Source organism: Aptenodytes forsteri, unplaced genomic scaffold (genome assembly GCF_000699145.1).
Source record: "Aptenodytes forsteri isolate BGI_AS27 unplaced genomic scaffold, ASM69914v1 Scaffold4, whole genome shotgun sequence".
NCBI classification, from domain to species: domain Eukaryota; kingdom Metazoa; phylum Chordata; class Aves; order Sphenisciformes; family Spheniscidae; genus Aptenodytes; species Aptenodytes forsteri.
In genome coordinates this window covers 1,814,234-1,840,605 of record NW_008795442.1, presented here as the reverse complement: position 1 = coordinate 1,840,605, position 26,372 = coordinate 1,814,234, and the positions used below count along the sequence as shown (strand labels likewise).

The following is a 26,372-nucleotide window of genomic DNA, read 5'->3' as shown; positions in this document are numbered from 1 at the left end:
TTGTTGAATTTTATTTTATATAATGGCTTGACATGTTTCCATGAAAGCCTCTGGGAAAGAAGAAAGTTATGAAATAATACAGACCAGGCTCTTACTAGAAGACAATTTTGTGTAAATTAAGTTACATGAAATGTATTAATTTTTAAATGTCATTTTGATTTATAATAAAAATCAAGATTACTGAGCCTCCTCAGCTGTAGCTTGCTTTAAAAAATAAAAGCAAAAAAAAAAGCTGCAGCTTTGCTTGGAAGCTGTTAATTCTCTGTGACAGTAACATTCTCCTTTTTCATTTACCTGGGCTCTTTTGGCTATATTTGAAATTTCTTGATGTACAAAGCTGCAGAGACCATTTCTGCTGTGCTTTGTACTTTTTAAACATCAATGAGTATCTCCCCTCATTCAGCCCCATAGCTGACTTGAAAACCTGTTCCTGTCCAAAAGACAGAGGCAAGACCATGCAGAGGAAGTTCACTATTTTGAACACAGAGATTCACAGAGCTTTCATTCAAGGGTTCTAAACACAGTGACCTCTTGTCTAACCAATGCCAACTCATTTTCACTGGTGGAAGCAGTATTAGGCTATCTACACATGATTTCTAGGACCGCAGTGATTAGAAGAATTATGAGTTAGATTAGAAAAATGTTTAAAATGTTGATTAAAAATGTAGAATATCAGTGAAATAGAAAGAGTTTTATCTTTCTACTCTAGCCTAGCCAGGTAGAGACTTGGAGAATGTGCATACAAAAATGAGACAATATGCACTGGAATATTTTAATGAACAAAGCTAAAGGGAAAAACTAGCCAAATCTGTTATGCAGTGTTGTTAGGAGTACTGACTGCAATAACACATTACCAAGTTTTACAGAGATGCAGATATTTCATATTTAGAACCATCCCAACAGTGCTAAGTCAGCTTTGAAGAATAAGGGTTTGAAGAGAGATACAAAAGGAAGACATTTACCTAGCTTTGCACGAAGCTGGACAGATAATAGCATGGAACATGTAGAACATTAAGTAGTGGAAAGTGTGGAGTATGAAAAGGTATACAGGAGCGAAGAAAAGTAAGTTTCTTTGTGACAAAACATTTTGGTTTCCTTGAAGCAGAGCGCATAGGAAAAATTACAGAATGCCAGCATAAGAAAGTGAATTTTCAGTTCTAACTGTATTCAGGTCTAACTGAATAGATCTAACTGTATTACTCTCACAAGGGGTGACATGTTAGATAATGGTAAAAATCCAGATAATGCAGTAATGCTGTTACTCTGTCTCACTGATAGCCTCCTGGGGTCTCTCTGAATTGCATTGTCCAAATTCTTTGCGCTCCAGACCCTTTTCAATCCATGCTGGTCTTCAGCAGTGCAGCTGATTTGTACACTTCTGCACCCGACTTAATAAACCGCCTGTCCTGCATGGCATAGTTGCAAGTTAGAAAGCCACCAGGGATGACTGACTTACAGTCGCAGTAAGCCACAGTTATGGTCAGCAGGGTCACTAAAACCAAATCAAGTTTACAAGTCACTAATCTAACTAAGAGCACAGGGTGCTCTCATCTTCTCATCTGTGGCTTAGTTAATTGATTTTGGTGATACAGACCAAAATCCAAGTACTACCAGAAGTTTTAAAAAACATAACTCATTGTTAATATAAATAAATCAGGGAACACACTGAAAACCACCTTTTTTACCACCTAGCTGGCCTAAAATAAAGGACCGATATGGACAGCTGGAAAGGAAAGTACATCCCTGTTGCCTTCTCCTACAATCTGAAAGTTGACATGTACCTCAACTCAGCGATAAATTTTAGCTGTTACTTTCAAAACAGTGACTAGATTCTCCCAAACTACTCCGGAATAAGACACCACTATGATTAACATGTATTTTCTATTAGAACTATAACAAAGAAAAAGAATTGAAAGAACACGGTAAATTTGAAAATTCTGAATTCAATTTACTTAGAAAAGGAACAATTACAGATGTAAGAGACTGACTATACTGCAATTACAATCCACAAAAAGACACAATTTAGATAGTTCTAACACAAAAGGGACAGGTTGCCCTATTTGCCAAGGCTAGTTTCACAGCATTTTGCGCAGAAGTGCCAAAGGACTTAACCAAAGGAAATCAGAAGAGAATTACCTCAATGTGGGGAACTTCCACAGCTATCTCTAGAGCCCTCCTTGCATCACAGAGAGAGAGGCACGCTTCAGGAGCATTGTGGGGAGGAGGAGGAGGAAGAGGATGAAGAAAAGGAAAAATGACTGCTATTACTAATTGTCCTGACTACTGGCATAAGGCAGATGTACTCCCTTCTTAGCTTTAACTTTTTTTAGGACCACAAGGCTCAGGCTGATAGAGGGAACAGAAAGACTATCTATCCTAAAGCTACTAAGGGATAAGGCTGTAACTGTACGTAGGAGAACCATGCACTTGGGAAGACAAACTGCTATTTAGAAAAAGATGGACATTAGGGGGGCAAAAGAAACCCAAACCAGGCGCTCAGTAGCCATACAACGTACAACTATATAAGCAAAAATCATCTACTCACAGCAAGCTGGGAAAGAGTAATGATAATGGCCATTAATTACAGGCCAAATTACCCTGCTTATCTATAAACCACCAGCCTATTTTTAGTATTTTAAATTCTTTTGAACCTTAAAGCTTCTAAGTGAGAGAACAGAAAAGTTTCATACAACGTTTCTGAGAACATCTTTAATTCTGATGAAAATGCTGATCCCTAAAACACGTTTTGTATGTAAAATTATAGAATACACTTTGGTCTCTAAAGAGGCAAAACCAGACTTAGGTGAAGACAGACAAGTTTTAGGGCATCATAAATATTCACAGAAGTACTATTTTTCCTTTACCTCCAGAGACAATTCACCCATGTATGACAGCTGGCAAAAGCTATTAGAATTAATGCCAACAGTGACTGTTTCTGGCAAGCAACATGTTAAGATGGAATTTCTATGGTTGGAACAACTTTCAAGAAAAGTATAAATCACTCGCTGTAAATTAAGAAAAACAGACAACATATTTGGCCAAAAAGGTCATGCAGATGATAGTGGATTATCTTGAATTACACTGAAGATCTGTGATAATCTTACTTCCCTGGATTTATGAATGATTAATACCCAAAAACTGTAGCAGTGCCAGGCTGGGTCAGCTAAAAACATGCAAAATGGCTATGTTTCATCTGTTTGCAGATGTTTAGGAATAATTCATTTACAGCAAATAGTAGTACGTATTCCCAGAGTAACTTCTAAGTGAACATACATTCTTCTACGATAACCTGAAAAACCTTCATTTTAATTTTCTAAACCCAACAATGATATTGATTATGGGCTGTTGGCTGATCTGGACTGCTTGTCTCAGAACGCAAACAGGACTACTAATCGCAGCTGAAAACAAAACCAAACAAGATACTGCAAAGATTATTTTAAATTAAAGAAACAGTGAAGCATCAAAACAAAAACTTGGATGATTAAAGTGTCTTTTATGTAGTCTTGATGAGCTTTTTTATTTTAAGGTCCTCCTATTTAATAACATTTCTTTGAAGTAAATGCAAAAACAAAGGAAAGGTTTTTCATTCAATTGTCATGTAACCCAATTGATGAAATTCCAAAACCATTCATGATTACAAACATTTTCACTAACGGATGTGTCTCTAAAATTAAGTTTCATTGGTATTTATTTTTTGTCTGTTTTGGGCAGGCTGCTATTTATTCATCATTAGTAAATACAGCTGTGTTTGGTTGCTGATTTTTGTGCGTTTGAAAACCATACGCACACAAATACACAGCATATTAGCGTTAGGTACAGAACCACCCTACCGTTTTCTATTAAAAGAGTAATTTGTTACTGAAATCAGCATACACACAGAAAATCAGGGAATTAAATTTTTGATATTCCACATTGTCCTTTAATCTGAGATGCTATTAGATATACTTAAACTACTCCTAAAAGATGCTTACACACAGATGTTCACAGAAGGTGGAAATTCCATATCGCTCCTAAGCAATCTTCTACAATACCTAACCTTCCTTATAGTAAAAGGTTTCCTTAAATGTCTAACCTAGATAATCTTTGCTGTACTGAAATCCATTTTTACCCATTCTCAAGGGACAATAAAAATTCTTCTCTGGAGCAATCTTTTACCATATTCTGAAGACTTATCACATCTTCCTAATGATACATTATTTTGGTTGAACAAACTAATAGATCAGATTGTCTATGATTGTTGTTATTATTTTTCACTTCTGGACTTTCTCAACATGCCCACATCTACAGTGTTCCATTCCTGAGAGATTATGCATGTACTTACACATCTGCCTGTCTGTCTAGTTATAAATCTGACTATTTAGCTACACTTTTCACAAAGTATTATAAATAAAGCATGGTTAATTATTAAGGTGCAGTCAATTTATCTTGGTTAGAAACAAATGCAAGATAACTATGGGTTTCTAAGTGAACAGCAAGGTAAGAATTAATTTTCCAAAATTCATAGTAAGTGGAATATTTCAAGATGAAACTCAAGAGAAATACATATAGTTAATGGTGTTCACCTTAACTAAAAAAAAATTACTGTTGCAATTCTGTTCAAAGTGAAAAAAGGAATAAATTGAGTACATATCAGTAACTCTCTATCAAACCTACAGTAAACGTCCTTGGGAGTCCATACAGAGTTCCTTGTCCTGGTCAGAAAGGCTGTGCCTTGTATTCAGAGGTCAGTTGAGCTCTTTCTTGCTCTGACACTTCACTTTTTGAATGAAGTTTTTCCTACTACTTTCTAGAAGTATACTTTTTTGAAGTAGACAGACTGGTTACCCCTTTTCCCTCATTCATTGAAATAATTTTCAGGTATCAAATATCTCTAAAGATAACGCTATTTTTACTGAACTTTGCTGACACATTTACTGAAAAATTACTTACAGATATTTTCCAGTTAAAAAAAAAAAAAAAAAAAAAAAAAAAAAAAAAAAAAAAAAAAAAAAAAAAAAAAAAAAAAAAAAAAAAAAAAAAAAAAAAAAAAAAAAAAAAAAAAAAAAAAAAAAAAAAAAAAAAAAAAAAAAAAAAAAAAAAAAAAAAAAAAAAAAAAAAAAAAAAAAAAAAAAAAAAAAAAAAAAAAAAAAAAAAAAAAAAAAAAAAAAAAAAAAAAAAAAAAAAAAAAAAAAAAAAAAAAAAAAAAAAAAAAAAAAAAAAAAAAAAAAAAAAAAAAAAAAAAAAAAAAAAAAAAAAAAAAAAAAAAAAAAAAAAAAAAAAAAAAAAAAAAAAAAAAAAAAAAAAAAAAAAAAAAAAAAAAAAAAAAAAAAAAAAAAAAAAAAAAAAAAAAAAAAAAAAAAAAAAAAAGGAAATTGTGTTTACCTTTTGGTGAATAAAAAGTCTTCAAAAGTATTTGCTAGCTCTGGCCACATACTGTCAAATTTTCCAGAAGATGCATGCTGCCTTGCAACAGGTAGTCCGATAGAGAGAACTTTGAGAAGAGAGGAAACAGCTAGCTTCCATGTGCTTTCAGAAGGACAGGAATATTTCAGACTAAGAGGTATTCTTAGTGTCTGCAAAATGAAAGTTAACACAAAATTTACAGCTGCTCAGACAAATCTAAGAATACGACTGGTTTCTGCAGATCTTGGCAGACACTGTCACAGGTAATAGTACACATCCCTAACCTTTTCTGCTGGTGTATGAGATGCTCTTTTAAAAATATAATTATAAAGTTGATTTACCATATACCAGCTGGCTAAAGCACAGGTCTGTTGCCAAGTGCAAGGTTAGAAGTCAGAGTTGATCCATTACCAATTACACTATGAAATTACATACTAATTTTTTCTGTATCGCCATCCACCATTTCTGCTAAGCCTGACAAATGGGCTTTCCTAACATCTAACAGATTGCAGGCAGTTCATGATCAAGAGTGTATTCTGGAGAGTTTAGTCCCGTTCCTAGAAAGCTATCCCAAACGCTTCCACAGTAAAGAAAGAAAAGTCTCATTAAATTTAAACTTTTCCTAATATGCAAAAGTCGAACTGTATACAAAACCACTGCAAGATACCTGGTCATTGCTGACTGTTAAACCACATGAAGTTTAAAAGCAAAGAGAGTGAAATTCTAAGATAAAGGCTGCAATACAACTCAAATGTATAGCAGATGAAAACACAGCAAATTTTAAGTCTTTTAGATAGAAAGACAGCTTCAATATCTATAAGAGATAGTCATTAATGAGTTTAAAAACATTAAGCATATGTACTATTTACACTATATGTATTCCTTTTAGCATTGTTAGTCAAACTAACTAGAACCTGATACCAAATTATCTTGGAAAACTAATTATTTAATTTACATTTCAAATACATAGTGACTAAATTCGGGTATTGCACATATGCCCCCAATGCTTTTAGTGAAGTCTCTGATTTGAGGAAAGCAAAGAGGAAGGAGGAGAGACTTACTCTTGCTCTCAAGAGTGAGTCAATTGCAATTAACTGTTGCCAAAAATTATGAGAGCTAGGATCTAACCCTAGAGATAAACAGAATATTTTCTTCTGCTGCTGTTGTTCATAGGCATCAAATTTAATTCCAATATCAACATCGACTTGAGACATGAAAAATAATTTTAAAACCATTTTCATCTACTGCAATAGATCACATTATTATCAACTGTGAACGTTAAAGAAAAGTGGTGTTTATATCAGTTTCACCTATCCCATTAAAACAGAAGTGGAAAACAACTGCATTAACTTTGAAATACAAATATTTAATTCATAACAGACTCCAAATAATACCACATAACTATTGTAAACACATTCAGGTTTCTAAATTTCTATACAGCAACAACCTGATGTCAGGCAAGTCATTACAAACAAACCTAGGTTGTAGTTTTTTTTTTCCCCCCAGACATTTACTACTGCTTCTATTTCTATTATTTTCCAAAATTATTTGCTAAAATGGAAACAAGGCTAAAAAAAGTTAAGAGTTTGGCAATTTCACCTTAAAGGCACATTTGTGCACCCGTAACATTTCATAGCTACATCAATGACACACAAAGTCATTAAAAGCAAATCAAAAGTAATAGCTAGAGCGTACATCCCCAAAGTATATATGCCAGTCTACAGAAACTGGTCTTTGGCCTTCAATGCCATATTTATTAAGAGGCTTGCTTATCAGATTCAGGTGCATAATTCTTTCAAAGATTAATTTTTATCTTAACATTGAAATACTGATGCTGACATTATCCAGCTAAAGAACAATACATACAGCCTAATCAATAGCCTTGCAGCTTCAAAAGAAATTACTACCTGCTGCTCATCTTCATAAAATATCAATTTGCTTACTAAAGCTTTAAGCTTCCCAGAAAGCGTTTATCAACACTAGCTCAAAATAAAACTCATGATTTTCAATATAAAGCTCATTGAATTCAGAGCATATGCAGGACAAACTTTTACCTTAATAATGTTCTGAAGAACTTTCTCCGTTACCACAGCTTTATGGCAAGCTGTCTTTTGGTATAAGTCCACAACAACTTCCAGTGATCTCTCAGCAAATGGTACATAATTCAATGCTACCCATTCCGCCTAGGAAAAGAAATTAGTGAATTACTGAACTATGTGTGAAAACATATTAATTAAGGAACAGAAAACGTATGTTTTGCATTGAACTCTCAGTTTAATGCATGCAAGGTTTGCTAAGAATATGGTCCAAGCAACAAAACTGCAAATACAACGTAGTCTGATTATGAAAATGTACTCTACATTGAAGTAAAGTACATTTAAGTAGGAGAAATGTTGCAGTCTAGGCAAGACAACTACATTAGGACAATCTTTAAGGAAATTTAACTCACCGGTGCAAATAGTTGTATCTAGTGTGATTCCATTGTGTTGCAGGACAAATAGAATAAGAAGAATTAATACATACATAATAGTTACCTCTTCGATTACAGTGAATCAGATGCTCATGCTTAGTGAACAGCAGAGTACACAGATAAAAAGAATTATTGAGTATGTCCCATTTCTCTACAGCACGTGCAATTCAAAAATTTGCAGCTTGAGGGAATTTTCTCCATTCGAAGTTATTGTGTCTTTCTATTAAATTTGGTATCACATGTAGGACAAGTTATTTTAGATTAATTCACTGGACAAATTCAGACACATTCATTATGTCTGATGTCCAGGCAAGACCTTTTCTACACGGAGGAATACAAAGTGTAAAAGCAAAGAAGAATTCAAAGGGAGCAAACGAAGATAACAAATGCATGTAAAAAAATACTAATAAACTAACTTATTTCTCAACATGCACAGTGAAGTTTTTACAGATGGAATAAATGCATCTTGCTAAACAACCTATATCTGAAGCTGAATTGGGTTTACCAGCCAAGTGAAACAACTGAGATTTCTAATTAATTACCTGATTATACTTTGCATTTGCAATGTGCTTTGTTTCCAGCTGTCCATACTGTGGAGGCTTGCAGGAAAATTCTACAAAGGCCAACAGCTGGTCGAAGATGGCAGGATACATTATCTGCATACTTTCTGAGCCCACACATATAGCCTATACCAAAAGAAAATACAAAAGCTTAATACATATCTTGAGCTTCTGCATTCAAAAATCTGCATCAGTACAAGGAGCTCCTGAAGAAAAATTCTCACATAAGACTATGCAAGAGTCATGCTGTATAAAAGACAGTGTATAGTTCCAACAGTTTAAGGAAAGTAAGTTTTGTTATTTTATTAAAGTAAATTAAGTGGCAAGATACCTGGGCATATATAGTTTAGTAAATACAGCTATCTCATCTCATCCAATAAAAGATATATCTTTTCTTTACAAACTCTGCTTTAACATGACAGCAAAATATAAGTCTTGTCTGGTGATCTCAGCAACATCTTCTTTAAGTTCTACTTCAAGGAACATTTAAATCTCAGAAGTAATTCATACAAGATTTTTGTAAGTATTTAAAATTATGTCTTACAGAAAGCAACATAAATAAAATGAGAATGATATGACTTTGGTATAACTGAAACTCATAATCTTGCTTTAAAATGGAAAACATTTCAGGAAGGGTGTACTTAGACGATGTCAATGAAATATCATGTTGTCATAGGCTAATGATTTCCTGTTGCAATATAAATCCCAAGGCAATCTTAGGGCATTTATTTTCAAAGCCAGATACAATGGTTCTATGAAGTTACTCCAATTATTTTCTGTCATTTTAAATGTCTTGCTTTTCCTCCCAAAAGTCTCTCCTCTCAAAGCTTCAAGAAACAGTCTATTTATTGCTCCACAAAAAGACCTTGTGCTTGTACTGTCATTTTTCTCCGGGGAGGAATCAAACCCCCTTTTCATTAACCACAGATCATCCATGATGAGTTGTGGCTAAACTCACTCAAGGTGCCAACAGCTCCGAAGCTGCTTGAGTGCAGCCTCCATGCAGGTGCTGTTTCATGAGCTGTCGCAGTCGATGGGCTAGCAAATATCCTGAGTCCCCAGCCATAAGAGGGAGCAAGCCAACAGGGGCTACAGGCACTGTTATCACTAGATCACCCTAAGACCTAGCTGCACCTTCAGGCAATCTACAACCTGCAGCAGAGCACTCCATGAATCATCAATGGCCTTTCCCTTTTCCTCAGCTTCCTGCAATTCAAAATGCATGTCTAATGCTCTAAAAGCTTAATCAATATTATGAATATAGTGCAGCACTCCTTCTAAAAAGCCATACTCCTTTTCTGGTGCTCAAGTTCAAGACTGTAGTGAACTCTGAAAAAGATGCTTTGATGCTAGATACTCACCTAGAGTGAGTGGCAGAAGAGTAAAAGGTTAATTGCTGATCTAAAAGTATTCAACACCATGTAAAACAATTTCAGCTGATATGCTGCCGCACTAAAGTCACTGCACTAAATTTTAACAGGTTAATGCAAGATTACATACCTATTAGAAAAGGTATAAAAAAATGATTTTATGTACCAACACATGGATTAGAAAGGGAAAGACAGCATCCACAAACCCCTGGATAACTTTTGGATAGATGCAACTTACTTGCACAGATGCAACTTACATTACCCACAGAAGATTATCTTAATATCTGTAAAGGCAAAACTTCAAAATATGTTTGCCATTCACTCCACATTGTTAGATTTTTATTATTATTCATTTCAGTATCAGTGGAAAATAATTTCAGACGCTACTTTTTCTGTAGTGGTGAACAAAAGCAATAACTACTTCCTATTTGAAGTTTGTGCATGAGTAGCTTCTTATTCATATTTTATGAAACTCTTGTAAAATTTTTATTTTACAAATAGAAGCGTTTTCTATTCAGTCTACTGGGGTATTTTCAACTCTAAAAATTATACATATAATATTAAAAAAAAAAAAAGGAGGATTCAGTCACTTAGTTTTGCAAATTTATCTAACTAGAATTGCTTTTCAAAGAGGTTTATGCTTCTGACACCAGGTAATTTTTATCTAAGCATATGAAAGACTCAAAAATAGCCTAGCAAAGTGTGTGACAAAGGATGTTGAAAGTATCTTTAAGAGCTGCTTATAAAACAGAGTAGTATTTACTGCATTAAGTGCACTTATTTACATACTTAAGTAAAGAGGCATATATAAATCAAAAAGTAAGGGTCAGGCAACAACAAAACACAAACAAACCGTAAAATAAAATACTCTGCAGATCGTTGTTTGTTATAAAAATTGACACAGTACTTTAGTTTCAGAAATTTCTGCTTTAAAGCATTCTGGTACTAACCTTCACGTTTTTTAATAGTTCAGATTTATCTAACAACTCCTCGTGCAACTATTGTCATGGACTACTGGTTTTTTACAGCTCTCCATAGCTAATTCTCTACCATCTCTACCAGTGTATGTAAATATAGTCTTGAATTTACCACACTCATAGGTCAAGAGATTTGCATCCATACTGCCTGCAGAGGCAGAATTCAAATGTATCTGATCCCCACGTATGTATCTGTGTTCCTCTGTCTGATGAGCCAGCTGGCTCGCTGTAGAGTTGACCCAGAGTCAATGTAGGGAAGCAGTGAAAATAATCAGAGAATTTGGGCTTGAGTACAAACTTTAGCTGAGCTACAGTGATGAAGCAGGCACTTATACTACAGCAGCGAAAGACTAGAAAACAAATTCTAATGAGGAATAAAAAGAAAACTAAGAACAAAATGAAGGGTGTAAAATGGGCTCAACACACAGAAGTCTGAAAGGAGAACCAAGGTTCCCTTCCAGTCCTATGTTCTTGAGTTGCAATGTCCTTTGCTAGTGCAATCACATCATAAAATCTCTTTATTAAACCAGTCAGGGGCTCAGTCTTAAAAATGTCAGGGTTTTTTCATTCTATTCCAATTACAAGGTTGTTCCAGAACTGCTTAGAAAATCAGAACGGACCCAAATCTTCCTGTATCAGCAAAGAACTTAATCCGATCCCGCAAAGAAAACATGTAAGAAACATTTTGTTTAAAAGAAGGCAGAAAGTATTTACATACTCTTCTTTAACTGTTCCACTAGCTTCTGTGTGTACTCCTGAGAGTATTAATTCATTTCAACAGAGGAAGAAGATACTGTGGCCTCCAGAAAAAACATCTGACGGATGGCCTTTGCTCCACATCAGCACTGGCTGCCTGCCTTATCATGTGAATTGTACTGTGTTATATAGCCAAGAGGAGCAATCATGCCACTTCACAGAACTTACTATGTCCAAATATACTTTAACTTATTTTTTTAGTGACTTCAGTGCTGTTATGTTAGTAATATAACTATAGATGGGGTGGGAGGTACTGTATAAATTGAGGTACCTAAGACTTCCTATGTAAGTCTGTATTTGCAAAGGCTTGTAACTGCCATGCTAACTGTTTCGACTGGGAGAGGGGAAGGGGGACGTCTCTTTCTCATGGGGAGTTACTGCTTTTGTTACTGTTTTAGAAAACATCAGCGAAAACAGTTTAACATTTTGACAAGAACAAGACTATAAAAAAATGTGCAGTTTTGCCTCATATTAAAAACTCCGGTAACCCCTTCTTTGAAAAGCGCTAACGGGAGCTTTTGGGAGCTAATAACATCTGGATAAGGAGACCAGCAAAGAAACAGAAAAATCTGAGAGATGAATATATGGAGTGATTAAGTGGGGAAAACAGGACTTGGGCAGGGCTGAGCTGCTGGAAAGGGAAGTGTACAAAAGGGTCAAGCCTGACTGGAAAAGGATGAAAATTTAGTGGATATGATTGGTGTTAAAACTTCACGTTATTTATATCCCCACATACAAAACTGAGATTTAATACCAACTTCTAATCTTACATCCCTGTTCTCAAAATATGTTCATGCATATTTATTAAACTCATAAACTAAAGGAATGACTGCAAGATAATGATTCTGCCTTGCTTGTGGGGTTTAAATAAGTATGACATAAGTCAACCCACACTAGAGCAAAAAGAAAACAAGATGCTGAATTGCTGATCATTAAGTAGGCACCATGTGTTCTATGAGCTAAATGAGGCAGGACCCTGCCTGAGAGGGGGAAGGTACAACCACATAGTTAAGCAAAGTAGTCATAACATGAAAGCCCAAAGGGAATAAAGTCAGGTCACATGGATAGTTTCAATTCTGGCATTTCCCAAGTAGGTTTTTTGGGATGTTTGTGGGTTTGTTTTTTTTTTAAAGCAGTGCTTAATATAAATGCATGATCTCATTATCAACTTTGCTTCTTTTGAATAAATAAATATTCTGAATGAACAATGTGTTTTGCAAGATGATGTTTTACAACTCCAGAAAGAAAGAAGCAATACCTTTTTTCTTTTTTTAACTATCCAGAACAAGGGCACCCTAATTTGTTGTTTACAGATTCACTTGTATGAAGGGTGCTCTTTGGAGGATGAGTTCTATAGTAAGAATTTCTTAAGCAGAGATGTAGCATTTTCCTTAAACAACTGATTAACAAGAGGCAAGAAGGTAGGTGGCCTGCCAGAGACCTTTTTATATTTTGTTTTGCATGAACTCAAAAGTTCTCACGATCGCTATTCTTCTAGACTTTGTTTATGGCAGTAACTGGGCAACATAAGGAATACTGTTTGGGGGACTATTCCCCCGACCCTCATAATAGTACAACGCTGTAATATTAGACAGACAAGTAAATGGCTACAAACACAGCACCACACTTAAGGTATTTCTGCAATCAAGCAAAAGTGCATATCATAAAAATTACACCATTCCTTTCAATGCAGAGCACCTGGATTGCACCAGGAATGGAGATCTGATTGTTCTAATACAGTACACTGTGCAATTATAAATAATTTAAAAAATTCATGTTTAAGTCACCACACTATAGTTCTGAGAAGAAGAACTGAGATACAGTGTAGTTTACCTTTCACCACGCATTTGAAGTCACATTATTACCTTTTGTAAAACATCTAAAGCTGTAAGCACCGCTTCCTGTAAACTTGTCAAAACTGCTTCAGTGTAAGATGGAAGGATGAAAGGGGAAGCATCAGAACTGATTGGAACTGAAACAGCACCGTGCAAAATGACACCCAGCTTTTGGAGATCATCCATGCTGAAACCAGTTTTGATGTGTTGGTAAAGAGCCGGGAATATTTGAATTAAAGCTGTAAGAAAAGGCTGGCTGGGAATGAAAGTCAATTTATCACAAGTAATTGGAGGCCTTGTACTTTCTGAACCAATCCTATACCAGCTGTTCCAGGCTGCCCACCAAAGATTCAAATCTTCAATCTCATCTGTTATTACAGGTGGTTCAGATCCATTGTATCTTCCTATTCTTTCTCCTATGGAGTCAGTTCTCATGAATGATCTGCCAAGACTAGTGGCAGTTGTTGTCCCTACCACCACAGGTACAGAAACATTGATAGCAGGTGGTGTGTCAGGCTTCTCTGAGTCTCGGACAGGAGAAACAATTTGTAAGATCTCCTGGAAGCTTTTCAGAGCAGCCAAGGAAACTTCATTATTTTTGCTGAGTGCTGCTGATTGGATGTGATCAAGAAGAACATCCCAGGCTTGGGAAAAATCTCCTATTTTAAAAAAAGAGAGAGAGAAAAAAAATCAACTTGGAACTGGCTTCCTATTCCCCTTCCCACCCACCCTGTCTCTAAAAGGCTGTTCGTGTACTTGTTACTCTAATACAGAGAAATTTCATGAGGCTAGGTGATGGCTTAGATGACTTTCAGAATATATCCGTTCAGCTGTAACCAGAAAGAATGAATGTGACAGAGAAACACACAAATATGAAGAATGAAACAATATATCAATGTTTATGTCAAATTTGCTAGCGAAAAATCCTGTACCAGAAAAATACGTTTTCTTTATTCAGGATAGTGAAACAGTTGTTCTTATATACATACCAGATGCCTATTAATTTCAAAAAGTGTTAAGCACACACAAGGAATTAAGGGTCAAATCTATAGTCTAAAGGTCAAATCTATATATATATATAATCTATATATGCATTTATAAAGAATTGATTTTAAAATGTTCTGATAATTGTACTGTGGAGAAAGATTTCATTTTTGGAGTTTGACTTTTTCATTAAATTTAGCATTAACCTTCAATTTTCTATGTTACTAATTACTGGGTTTGAATAATTAAAATAGCCCTGTAATGTTTTAATTTTTTATTCAGTTTTAACTCAAGTTTAATATAGTTTAAAATCTACTACAATTCTGCGAATGACCAATACTCTTGATAGCTATCAATATGTTGATATCTGTATCACAAATAACCAAAATGAAAGAAAACACAACTTATTTCTAATATATACAAATTACATACTATGGGATGGTTAAGGTATATTAATGTAATGGCGAATTTTCTTTGCAAGCTATACGTTCTTTAGATCACTTTTTTTTTTAAAATAATGTATTTAAGTAATTCTAGTTAACGAAACTAGAAATGAAAGCTGTTTTGAAATTGTATCAGAATATCTCTGTTGAGCAGCCTAAACTGAAACATTTTTTCTGTACAAAACAGGCATGAAAGCCGAATTATATTATCTAGTTCAATATATTTACATTGTTCAATTGTATGTAGTAATATTTTATATTTTACAATAGCTTGGTAAATGACCTAACGTTTAATTTCTATAAGGAGAGAGCAAAAGAGAAATAGGGAAAAATCAGAGCCTGAGAAGAAGAAAGAGAAAGAAATAAAGATACCAAGGAGTTCCAGAAGAAAAATAAAGAACTTCAAAATGGGAAAGGTAAGATTTTAAGGAAGAAGAAGAAAAGGGGAACTCACTGCAGTTAGCTGCATTAGAGACAGCAGTAAAGTAACTCAAACTGACATCTCTGTACAAGACAAACAGTGGAGGAGTACCATGAGGGGAGAAAAAGAATCACTTGAAATAGTGGGTAATCTCAACGTCTTTCACATCATAACAAGTCCAACCTTTTAATTAAAAAATTCCCTTTCTTCTTTTCTAAGCTATACTTCACTGACTTTACAAGTGAGTTCTCTTTGCATTGTAAGAGCACTGTTAAACTTGGCACACTGATGCCGTGGAAAAGTTCTAGGCAAGTGCTGCATAACCTTAGAAAGACAAGAGAAAAATATCTTCTGACAACCAAAAGAATAGAAAAATTATTATTGTTATCAAGCTACTATAAATTAAAGCTATTTGGCACCCAGAATTGTGACTAATGAGATTTAATCTCAAGTACTGTGATATGGAAGATGAAATTGGTACTTAAAATTTTTGACCCTAAGGAGCATGAATTAAAAACTCCATAATTTTCATCACATTTGAGGTGAGACACAACAGAACACACTTTTAAGCTAAGATTAAGATTCTTGCCCAGTATTTTAACTGAAAAAATATACAAAAGCAGAAAGTTTATTACTGTATCTTTCAGTAACTTTAAACTATAAATTTTACCTAAAGGCTGCAGTAAGTATCTCCTGGTGTTAAATATTCTTGCAACTCCAGCCAGTGTTAATACCCATGTCTCAGCCCACTGTTTCTCAGCTGTATCCCTTGAATGGTGGATGAGGATGTTGCCTCCTCCTGATTCAATCTTCTCTTTGTCAGCTGTGGTAGAAGATTCTCGAACCCTATCCAACAGGTGAAATAAAACCTGTAATAGTCAGAAAAAGAGGAAAAAAGCAACTTTTCAAATAACATAGTTGTATTCATGGTAAAACAACAACAAAAAGTAATTTTTCCATTATCCTTTCTGTCACTGTGTCACCTTGAGAATTCCCTTATTCTACACAGTCTCTGCAACAACTAAGAGTAAGAATCAGCCAACTGATGTTCACTTGAGAAGGGTTAGAAACAGCATGATCAAACCCACCCAGAACAGTGTTAGCTCTAACAGAAAGCTAAAACCCATGGACCTCAGATACCTCACAGGTACAACAGGCAACAGACTCAAATACAGCCTGACTTTTTCCATAAGACACAACCAACATGACTGTGATCTAGGACAGGGCATTTGACAGATCCTCTCAAATAAGAGAGCCAAAACAGAGTGTAAAGTAAAGCTTGATCTAATATCAGATCAATCCAATCACATGACCCTCAAGCATCACCATATTTTTGCACAAAGAAAGGAGTCATTTATCTTCATAGGAAGGGAGCAGCCTTTTTATACAACTCCTGAGTAAGAAAGAAATGGTCAAGATACAAAAATTACATTTCATAAGAGGCTTTAAGGGACAGAGAAAAGAAAGCATGGGGGAAAAAAAAAAACCCACCAAAAGATGGTATCAGACTTCTGCCACTATATCTTATCTTTAAAAAGTCTTAATAAACTAGTTAACTGATATTAAAATAGCATGTCAATGGTTACCAAAACATGAATGCAATTTAAAAAAACCTTCAGTGGAAGCTTGCACATCATACCTTCCATATTACTGTGTGCCACGTTGAATGTTGCAATAAAGTTCCATGAGCACCAATAGTAGAAAACAATGTCTGTCCAGCACTCTTTCTAACTGCAGGTCGGGGATCCACACACAGTTCTCCAAGTTTGGCATACAGGCATAACCAAAGACAGTCAAATGGTGGTGCGGGATGAAAAGGTCTGTTCAGCATCACCCCCTTTTCTTCTGCCTGTTTCTGCAACACTGCTTCTTCTTTGTTTAGCTCCTTTTCAATTATTTCACCTCTTTGGAAAAAATAATCCGAAATATTCCACTACAAAATAAATAAGACATATGCTGCTGTACAATAAAAATATTATAATGCTCTTAATGATCATGAAATAAATTGTTTCTCATTTTCACATTTAAAAGTACTTCGCAAAGTACATCAAGATATTAATTTCCCTACACTGATGGAAGAAGATCAGCACATCAATACTGCAAGGTGCAAAAAGTATTTTTCTTAGCCTCAGCTTTTAGTCCCCAGTTATACATGAAGTACTAAAAAGGGAAACAATGTATTAAAAATGAGATACTGATGAACATGGTTACAACACAATACTACTTCTTTACCTAACCCTGGAGTCATGCAGGTTAAAGATAAATTGTGCTCACTCAATTTACATGTGATTCCAAATGACAGCATGGGAGTTCAATAAGAACTCAAAAAATAGGTTTTGGCTTTCATTTGTAGAATTTACTACAGATTAATTTTCATTTAAAAAAAAAAGAAAATGAAAGCCAGAAGTAGCATCACTGTAGGTTAATATAAAACTCACCAACAAACCAATTGAAGTTAAGCTAATATTTAGCTCTTGATTGTGAAGTCCAAAGCTTCCTGCAACTTCAACAACTATCTGTAGACAAGTACATGGCATTGTTGGAAGAAAGTCTGTCACAACCAACTGAAGACACTGGAATGCAGTCCGTATTAAGGACTCTCTTAAAAAACAAAACAAAAATAAAACACACACACACACACTCATTTCAAATTTCTTCAAGAGCACAGGAATGTTTTGAATATAATACCTCAGGATATAGCATTATTAAAAAAAGAAAAAAAGAAGTTTTGAGATTAATTTGCAACATTGTAAGTGTTTCAACTAGAGGGTTTTTTGAGATATAACATTAAGTTGAAGCTTCAAATTCTGATGAAGTATTTTAGTCCATGTTAACTAGCTAGTGAAATTGAAGTTTAGACTCTCCAGTGCTCCTCAGCTAGTTTTATATAGTAAAGTCCACTTCTCTGTTCTAAAGTTCTAGGACTTGTTAGTTCAAATGTGTCAGCTAAAACATTCTAAAAAAGCCACAACGGACAAAACAAAGCTTAAGTTTGAGCATGATAATCTTCCAAAGAGTAAGCTGTTCTGAACAATTTCTTGTATCAGCAGTTACAAATTACTTAAAGTATGCCAAATAGGTGGGCAAAATGTATTTTCATTTATTAGGGAAGATGCATGCTAACGTAATGGTGGTCTTACTTGCTTCAATACTATATCACGTTAAACAAAATATTTTCAAAATATCTGCCATTAAATAGAACTTTAATAAATAATTTGCCTTCAGAATTAAATTCTGAACACAAACATAAAATAAAAATGTAGTATGGAAAAGGTTTGTGAGAAGGAGCTCTCAGAAGCAGCAAGGTCATCTATAACTAAAACCTTGTGTAGTGAGAGACAAAATGAAGGAATTAAAAGGGGTGGTGGAGTGTAGGTAATACAAAATAGGAAAACCACATTTAAATTTCACTATAGTTTTTTTCTAATGCTTAATGTTTAATGTGCAAAAGAAAAAAATCCAAAGGTTTGTAATACAGAAACTTAGTGTCTTTCAGAATATATATCCCAGGAAAAAATTCAGAATACAGATATGTCAGTTACATATTTCAGAATCCTAAATAAAATAATAATTTTTTCAATTAATTCAAAATGAGAATCATAGGTGGGCCATTTCCACTGTATCGTAACAGCCAACATGATATGGAAGCCCGAGGAATGCACAAGAAACTTCACATGGACAATAATGGTATAACTAATAATTCTCTAATGTGATGCATACTGCAAAGAGACATCCATCCTACCACATAAGATCGAAGGAGTTACCATTGCTATACTCGAGGAGGAAATGCTCACACACTACTTTCCCCCATATTCGTTACAGGAGTCTATAAAGTGAAACACACCAAAACTGCTGCAGTTCCCTCTCCACTACAAAGTTCCAGAGGTATATGACCTTCAAGGACTCTAAGAGAGAAGGGAAGGAGGCAGGAAATGAAAGTATAGTTACACCACTCATTTTGAAGGGCTGAGTTAATGGGAAAGTAACCTCTCTTTCTAATCTTCAAATGTGAGGCCGCTAGAACAAATTCAAAACAGTTCATTTCCCAATTAATGTCCCACACTACTATGTGTTTGGAGAAAGGTTTCAAAGTCCTTCATGCAAGCGGCAACAGCAGTATAGCTCTTCAAAAACTGTCAATGTTGTAGGTGGCCACCAAAAAGGTAAATATAAATGCAAGAAACTTAAGCTCAGCTCAAAAACTTAAGATCACATAGGGCTTCATCTATCCTTAAAATAAACAGGGGCATCCCATTGAAAAATTCTGCAAAGAAAGACTTCCTTTTGTTTGGCAGACTAGTACCATACAATCAAGAAGTGACCTAAGTATCACTGGCTCTCAGAATAGCATCTTCTGTATTTATAGCAGCCTGGCAAGAAGTTCTCCTGGAAGGTAAATGGATTTCTGTCCTGGAATCCAGGATGTTCACTGACCAGAGTGAAGACACTTGTGAAGAAAGTCTCATGGTCAATAAGTTTATATTTGAAGTATGATAATAGTGCCCGAAAGTCTCATGGTCAATAAGTTTATATTTAAAGTATGATAATAGTGCCTGCATCTTGTGCTCACAGCTATAAGTGAGGCAAGAAATTCAGTTGTTTCCCAAGGAAAAGGAGGCTTGCTTCATTTTTTTTTTTTCCTACTATAGTTGATATGATGTGGGCAAACAGTGCTATGTAGTTGAAGAAAAGTAGATTACTTGCTCTATATGCTTTGTAGGAGGAGACTAAGATATTACACAAGATCTTAGTAACATCTTGAGATATCTGCTAGTGAGGTATCGGTTTGAGATGTAAAACGATCTGAAGACTGTTTTGAGAAGGACTCTGTGTTGGTTCTCATCCATCAACAACTACAGTGAAAACCAAGAGGCATGTAGGAACCACAGAACACGTTGCACCAAGCGTGGAAACAGGAGGTACCAAAGGAAGCATGGTTACCAAAAAGAGGATGCTCACAACCAAGAATGCCAACATCCTTGGGGATTTTGGCGAGTACTACTGTCAGAGCAAGCAATACTGGTATAAAAGCAAAATCCTTCAAGTATCTGAAGGGGATTTAGGAGGTCTTCATATCGCCAGACACAGAAGCTAAGGTGGGGTGAAAGGAGAGATACGCCAAGGTGAATTCTTCTGATACCAGAGTTATTTGCTGACCTATTCTGGTGCACCAAAGAAGGAATAATATGGTCTAAGTGTGTGGGTATAGTTCTTGGTGCTTCCAGTTCCAGGGCCAGATGTTCATTTCACTGCTCATTTCAGAAAAGCTCCTTGCAACTTCACCTCTCACTTTTGCTTGTGGGTGAGAGGACCAGTCCAGTAACATTCCCCCTCTGTTGGCAACAGTCAGCTGTGTTAGTCAGCCAAGGGATTCACCCACAGCAAGTAAATAATCTTCCATCCTTGTGCTACCAGCAGCCATTTAGGGAGGAAGGCTTCAACAAAAGAGAGTGTTCAGAAGATGACACACACTAGAGACTACCCAAAGATTTAAGAAGACAAAGAAACAACAGAGGAACTGTAAGCAACAGCTAAGTCATACAGAATTATCTGCAAGCACCAGAGATGTGTCCAGCAGATGGTTAAGATCAAGTGAACTGGCACAAGGAGTACTCCTCAGTGTATACTGCATGCTGACCACAGGAGAGGGTAGAGTGGAACAATACTCTGGTCTTCTGAAAGATTAATTCAGTAAAATAAAAGTGTGCTGCAGAAAAAATTAAGTAGTGTATTTTTGTTGAGTAAAATTGTCCATAAGCTAAAAATGACAATGAAAATTATGGCTATTATCAAAGTGGTTATTAAAGTAAGAAAACAAAAGCACATTTCTTTCTACTGTTCTTATCTTACATGATTTTAACATTTTATTTCCACCACTTACCCCTGATCACTTCGGATTGCCCCCATGACTCCAAGCACCAATGGCCAACCAGGTCCTAAGCTGTCACCCTGACTTTGCAAAATCTGTAGCACACACTCCAACTGCTTGATCCTGATATCAGGATGACTAATGTTTGACAGTTCCTTTAGTGGATTCAATAAAAGCAACTGCAGTCTCTAAAAGTAAATGATAAAGCATATTAAGGATGCTAAAATTTAACTGATCCTTAATTATTTTTATGTATAGAAGCAAAAACATACAGTACCAATTGAAGATTCATTAAATGAATTCAGTAACTCATTCATTAAATGCTCTAATTCAATGTCAGACTGGCCTTTCTAAAAACCTGTTTATAAAGGATGTCAGCAGGAAATCTACATTTTTTTATCCACCCCCGCCCCCCCACCCCTGTTCTCCAGGTCCCTCAGGAAGTAGCTACAGGATGCTGTCACAATTGCATAAAAACCATCATGCAACTTTACGCTCACCCAGCAGGGCTAGACTCAGCTTCCTACTAAAGAGACCCTGAAAAAACTGTGCATTGAACCTCAGTAAAAATAATGTAATGTTTTATTAATAATGGATTGAATAGCTGTGATTTAGGTTAGGCAATTTATTTTTTACACCACCCCACACACATACTTCTAAACATTCTGGAATTGTTTTGCACTCATGAGGGTGATCCATAATTTGTTCTAACAAATGGACATAACACGCAAGCATCACTACTCTTCGTTATGCATTTGAAAAAGGAAGGAGGGTAGTTCATTAGAATGCATGAGGTGAATCTTAATAGTTACATCTGAATGTTACAACTGTAGGCTTTATAAACTCAATAGTAAAGTTGCTTTATGAATGCCTCCTATTCATTGAACTGTAGAAAACTTCCTCTAGGGAAGATTTTGATTTCATGTTCATTTTAAGTTCCAGAAAAGGAGGAAAGCAGCTGCTCTTAAACTTACTTTACCTGATTTTGAGATAATGGAGGATCATGGCTGAATGTCAGTCCTGCTTTAATGAGAGAAGTTAAAGCTTCTGCTCCCCATTCTCGCATTCTGGAGTTTGGATGCTGACAGACCTGAAAACACAGCAAAGTTTTGTTTAAAGTCACTTTTATTTAACCAAGATTTGAATATATGTAATATATAAAAAATTGATATTTTAATTCTACTAGAATTTACATACAATAGTATAATAATTTTTTTTACAACAATACAGTAAATCTCTAGATGATAAAATTAGGTTTAATAGTAAAAAAATGTTTATCTTTTGGACAGACATACCTTCTGAATAAGGAAGCAATAGGAAGCAGTGAAAGACACAGAAGGAAACATAATGAAAACCACAGCAGTTCAAGCCAATACATTTTCCAAAAATTAATATACTAACTGCTAATTCAGATACTGATGGATTAAAAAGCACCAAACAAGTCTTCAATGAATGCCTGAAACTCTCAGGTTTAACTTAGCCTTAAGCTACTATAAAATTCAAAGTTTCATCTTTCACACACTGCTTAACATAATCAAGTGAGGAAGCATGACTGTAGCCAACATAGAAAGTGTCCGCTCTTCTATAGTCTCAAATACGAAAAGTAACTACATAGTGAATGTAAAATAAGCCTTAAACTCCATTGTTTCAAAAACTTGACAAAATAATAGCGAACGGTATTTCAAGCTTAAGTTTCAAATGCGTGTCTTCACTTCTTTGTCTCCTAATAATCAAAATCTAATAGTTTTGCTAATTGCTTTTTTTAGAACAGAAAAATTAAAAACATTGTGCAAATCCATTGCATAGATACCTCGTATGAACTGTACTCCCATATCTGGTACATTACCCTCAAACAAATAAGATAAGTCTACAGTTTAATTGACCTCTACGTAATTATTTCCACCCACCCTTCCAGCCCTAGCTCAGACGATATGAGAATCCAGAATCAAAGTCCAAGGCAGGATCATAAGGAAGGCTGATGGTTTTGGTTGGTGGACCATTCCCTTATCAGCCACCAGCCAAACTGAAAAGGAGGACGATGCACAAGATCTAGCTTAATGTTAAAAAATGCAGACAAGAAATAGTTACTCTCCTGAGTTACTTAGATTTTTGTTACCTCATATAAAAAAAAGAGAGAATTTGAACCGCTTCATGATGCTCTGAATCTGACCAGATAATCAGTTCCAGAGACAGGGAACGAATTCTTCCCTCAGGTTGTGTTTAATTGAATTTGCAGCTGGTGTTTTCTCCTTCCTTATTGTACCTCGACGACTTAGGTTTAAAAGGAAATAAGGCAGTACTTTAAAAGAAATTGAAACAGACTGTGTATTTCATACAAAACAGTGGCAAATACCCACAATGGATATCAGACTGAAACAGACTGCTTACTAGATGAAAACAGAGAGTCTCAAGATGTGGATGGTGAACCTTACTGTCTTGGAGGGGAAAAAAAGACAAGAGAAAGAGATGCCTGCACTTTAAGTCTTTAAACCCTTAAGTATCCAAATTTCTTCTCCTAAATGAAAGATTTATGTGGAGATGATCTCCATAAATAAGGTTAGAGATGGCCAATCCTTAATACTATTTGAAATAATGCACTGGTTCTAAGGAAGTGTCTGATATTTTCTGGAAAATGAGGAAGAAAAGCTTTCTCCTTTACCCACTTTAAATCGAACCCTGTTCTTGCATTTCACTCTTCTACATATCTGTGTAGAGAATTAAAACTTTATAATTACATTCCGTCACCTGTTTTTAGTTTCAAATTCAAAATTTAATATTCTTTTTCCTTGATGGAGCATATTTTTTCATGTTGAAGTTAAAATACTTAAGAAATTGAAATAGGATTATGACACCTATTTTTTTATTTATACAGTAAAAAACTTAAAGAGACCATTCAAAATGTTAGCTTAAACACTTTTAAAACAAAAACCCCTTTGTTAGTAAATCTAATGGCTTCAAATCTATCTGGTAAGGACACAAAAACATATCTTAAAATCTTCCTAGATATTTGTACTATGTGAATCCAAAGTGAAACCTGTTTGTGTTACCTTAATTATAACACATACATGAAGTATAATAAATTGATCATTTTAAACATTGTCGTGTTTAAAATGTATAAAGACTGACGGCACCATAAAGACAAAGTCAATAAGAGATATTAAAATATTGGAATTTATATATATAAATTCACTTTTAAATTCAAACTGTGATGCATTCAAATTGCAAAAACAAAGCGCGTAAACCAGCACGTGTAAATACAATTTAGATTTTTTTTAAAAATTACACTTTAAAAATGCATTTCCACAAGATCTTTATTAATACAAACTAAGTTCTAGTACAACTGATAAAAGCAATTAGTTACCTCCAGAAGATGACCAGTCAGAGGTCTCCAAAGAATCTCAATCCTGTGCATGTTAACTAGTCCTGTTTCCAGTAATTTAGCAACAGCAAAAAGCGATGGTTCCTTAATAAAATGGAATTTGAACACATGACTTTGAGGTAACTCAGATAAGCTCAGAGCCTTTTGCTACATTATAATTTATAAATTAAGGTGTGACTAATCTCACTGAAGTACTGTGTTTTGTAGGCTGTGAACGCTGTCACAACAGCTTAGGTAGCATGGCTGGGAAGTTTCCACAGCATCTGCAGTACCTCATGAGAAGCCACAAGGGGGTAGCAACAGCATAGCACGAAGAATACTTGTTTCATAATTTTTTGTATAGCTTTCTCCAAGTTTGACAACAACCAGAGCACTGATATTCCTTTCAAAACTCTCATTTTTACATAGTCCTCCCTCCAAGCAGTTTTATAACATATTTTACTAGCAAAATAACCTTTTTCCCATCACAACTTTTAAAGTTAAAATTATATATGAACAAACAACAGAGTATTTCTTTTCAGAATCTTATGCTTTATCTTCCATCGGCTTCATAAATGCCCTGCAGGAATATGATAAATTTCCCGTTCATCAAATACATATGCAAATATTTGTGATAAGCTGCTTTTTTTTTTTTTTAAATCAACATATAATCAAAATGACTGTCGTGCTGGAATTATTCTCTGTTCCCATTTCTGCTGATTTTTTATTCTAATTTTCAACTGATTTTAAACACAAACTTTGCTTATTTTAATTCATTCTCTGTTGCTGTAATTGTCAAATATTATAAAGCATTTTTTCTGTCATCATTATCTCTAGTGTAATAGATCAAGGAAAAACTTTCAGAAACTCTCCTCTGGGATTAGATTATGACTAGGAGAATATATACTCAATCTTATTCAATCACAGGCTCTTTAACCTTTCTGGGCTAAAGTTTGTTTACTGAGGCTGACAGGAACACTATCATTTTCCCAAGTAAATATGAATTATCGGTTTGGTTTTTTTAATATCTAAATTGTCAGGCTTTTTCTGAAGTATATTATAAAAGGAAACTGAAATGAAAATGAGCACCTCACAGAACATACTGTGCTATTCAGAATCCCTAACCTCTGAAATTACAAGGGCTTTTAAAAGTTTTATCCGCCCACAATCTGATTAATGGAAACACATGACATTCCTTAGTTACCAAAAACCACAGCAGGAACACAATGAGAATGTTCAGAGAATTTAGTAACTGTATGAACCATTATAAACAAGACATTCTCTGGTTCATAATTTACTTTTGAGTCTAGAGTATCAAATGTATTACTGTCTTAATATTAGAAATAGTTAGCTTAAAGGATAAATGTACGCGTCTTCTGCCTGTTTCACAAAACATCTAAAAAGAAAATAAAGAACTCTTTTTATACCTTATTGTTTCCATAGGCCATATCCATGGCTTCCAGAGACAAGGAGCAAAGGGCGTTTATTAAGTGATGTAAAGATACATCGTCAAGGTACCTGAAAAATAACAGCTATCAAAACACTGCCAAGTTTGATATACACACATTATTTTAATTATAAGATAAGGTTTCTTACTGTGAGCTTTCAAAAAGCCTTGAAAGTATGTTGGATATAACTGGCAGATCAGTCATAACTGCTGTAGTCAGAACCTTGAAAAAGAGACAGAAACATGTCTTATAGATTGCAATAGAAAATACTGCATAATCAGTAACTGTAAAATGAACAATCATGCTTACTGTGCTGGGCCCTTCTACAGCTCTTCCAGGTTTTAATGCACCCCCAACACCAGGCTTCAGTCCCAGAATCCACACAAGATGCTGAAATACAAAAAGATCATTTTCAGCAGAAAAGCCTTTTCAGGCAGAGAGGAAACTAACATTGTACTCGAGCTAGCCGGCAGCCTTCCAGCCAAACAGAATTGAAGGG

The 26,372-nt window shown here is 34.9% G+C and overlaps 1 protein-coding gene across 2 annotated transcripts in view; it reads right to left on the bottom strand.

The window, feature by feature from the left end:
• The window catches only part of MON2 (MON2 homolog, regulator of endosome-to-Golgi trafficking), a 59,584-nt gene that overhangs the window by 10,432 nt on the left and 22,780 nt on the right, over positions 1–26,372 (bottom strand). Inside the window, exons 16-29 of one of the 2 annotated variants that reach the window (XM_009281089.2) lie at positions 26,183–26,263; positions 26,022–26,095; positions 25,853–25,943; positions 24,429–24,530; positions 22,047–22,157; positions 21,080–21,255; positions 17,637–17,799; positions 16,838–17,131; positions 15,869–16,067; positions 13,381–14,009; positions 8,395–8,538; positions 7,832–7,849; positions 7,437–7,565; positions 5,362–5,552 (exon numbers count right to left, since the gene is read on the bottom strand). In XM_009281089.2, coding sequence (XP_009279364.1) covers positions 5,362–5,552; positions 7,437–7,565; positions 7,832–7,849; positions 8,395–8,538; positions 13,381–14,009; positions 15,869–16,067; positions 16,838–17,131; positions 17,637–17,799; positions 21,080–21,255; positions 22,047–22,157; positions 24,429–24,530; positions 25,853–25,943; positions 26,022–26,095; positions 26,183–26,263 — 2,402 coding nt within the window. The remainder of the gene's footprint in view (positions 1–5,361; positions 5,553–7,436; positions 7,566–7,831; positions 7,850–8,394; positions 8,539–13,380; positions 14,010–15,868; positions 16,068–16,837; positions 17,132–17,636; positions 17,800–21,079; positions 21,256–22,046; positions 22,158–24,428; positions 24,531–25,852; positions 25,944–26,021; positions 26,096–26,182; positions 26,264–26,372) is intronic. The other variant, XM_009281090.2, reaches the window with a different exon arrangement.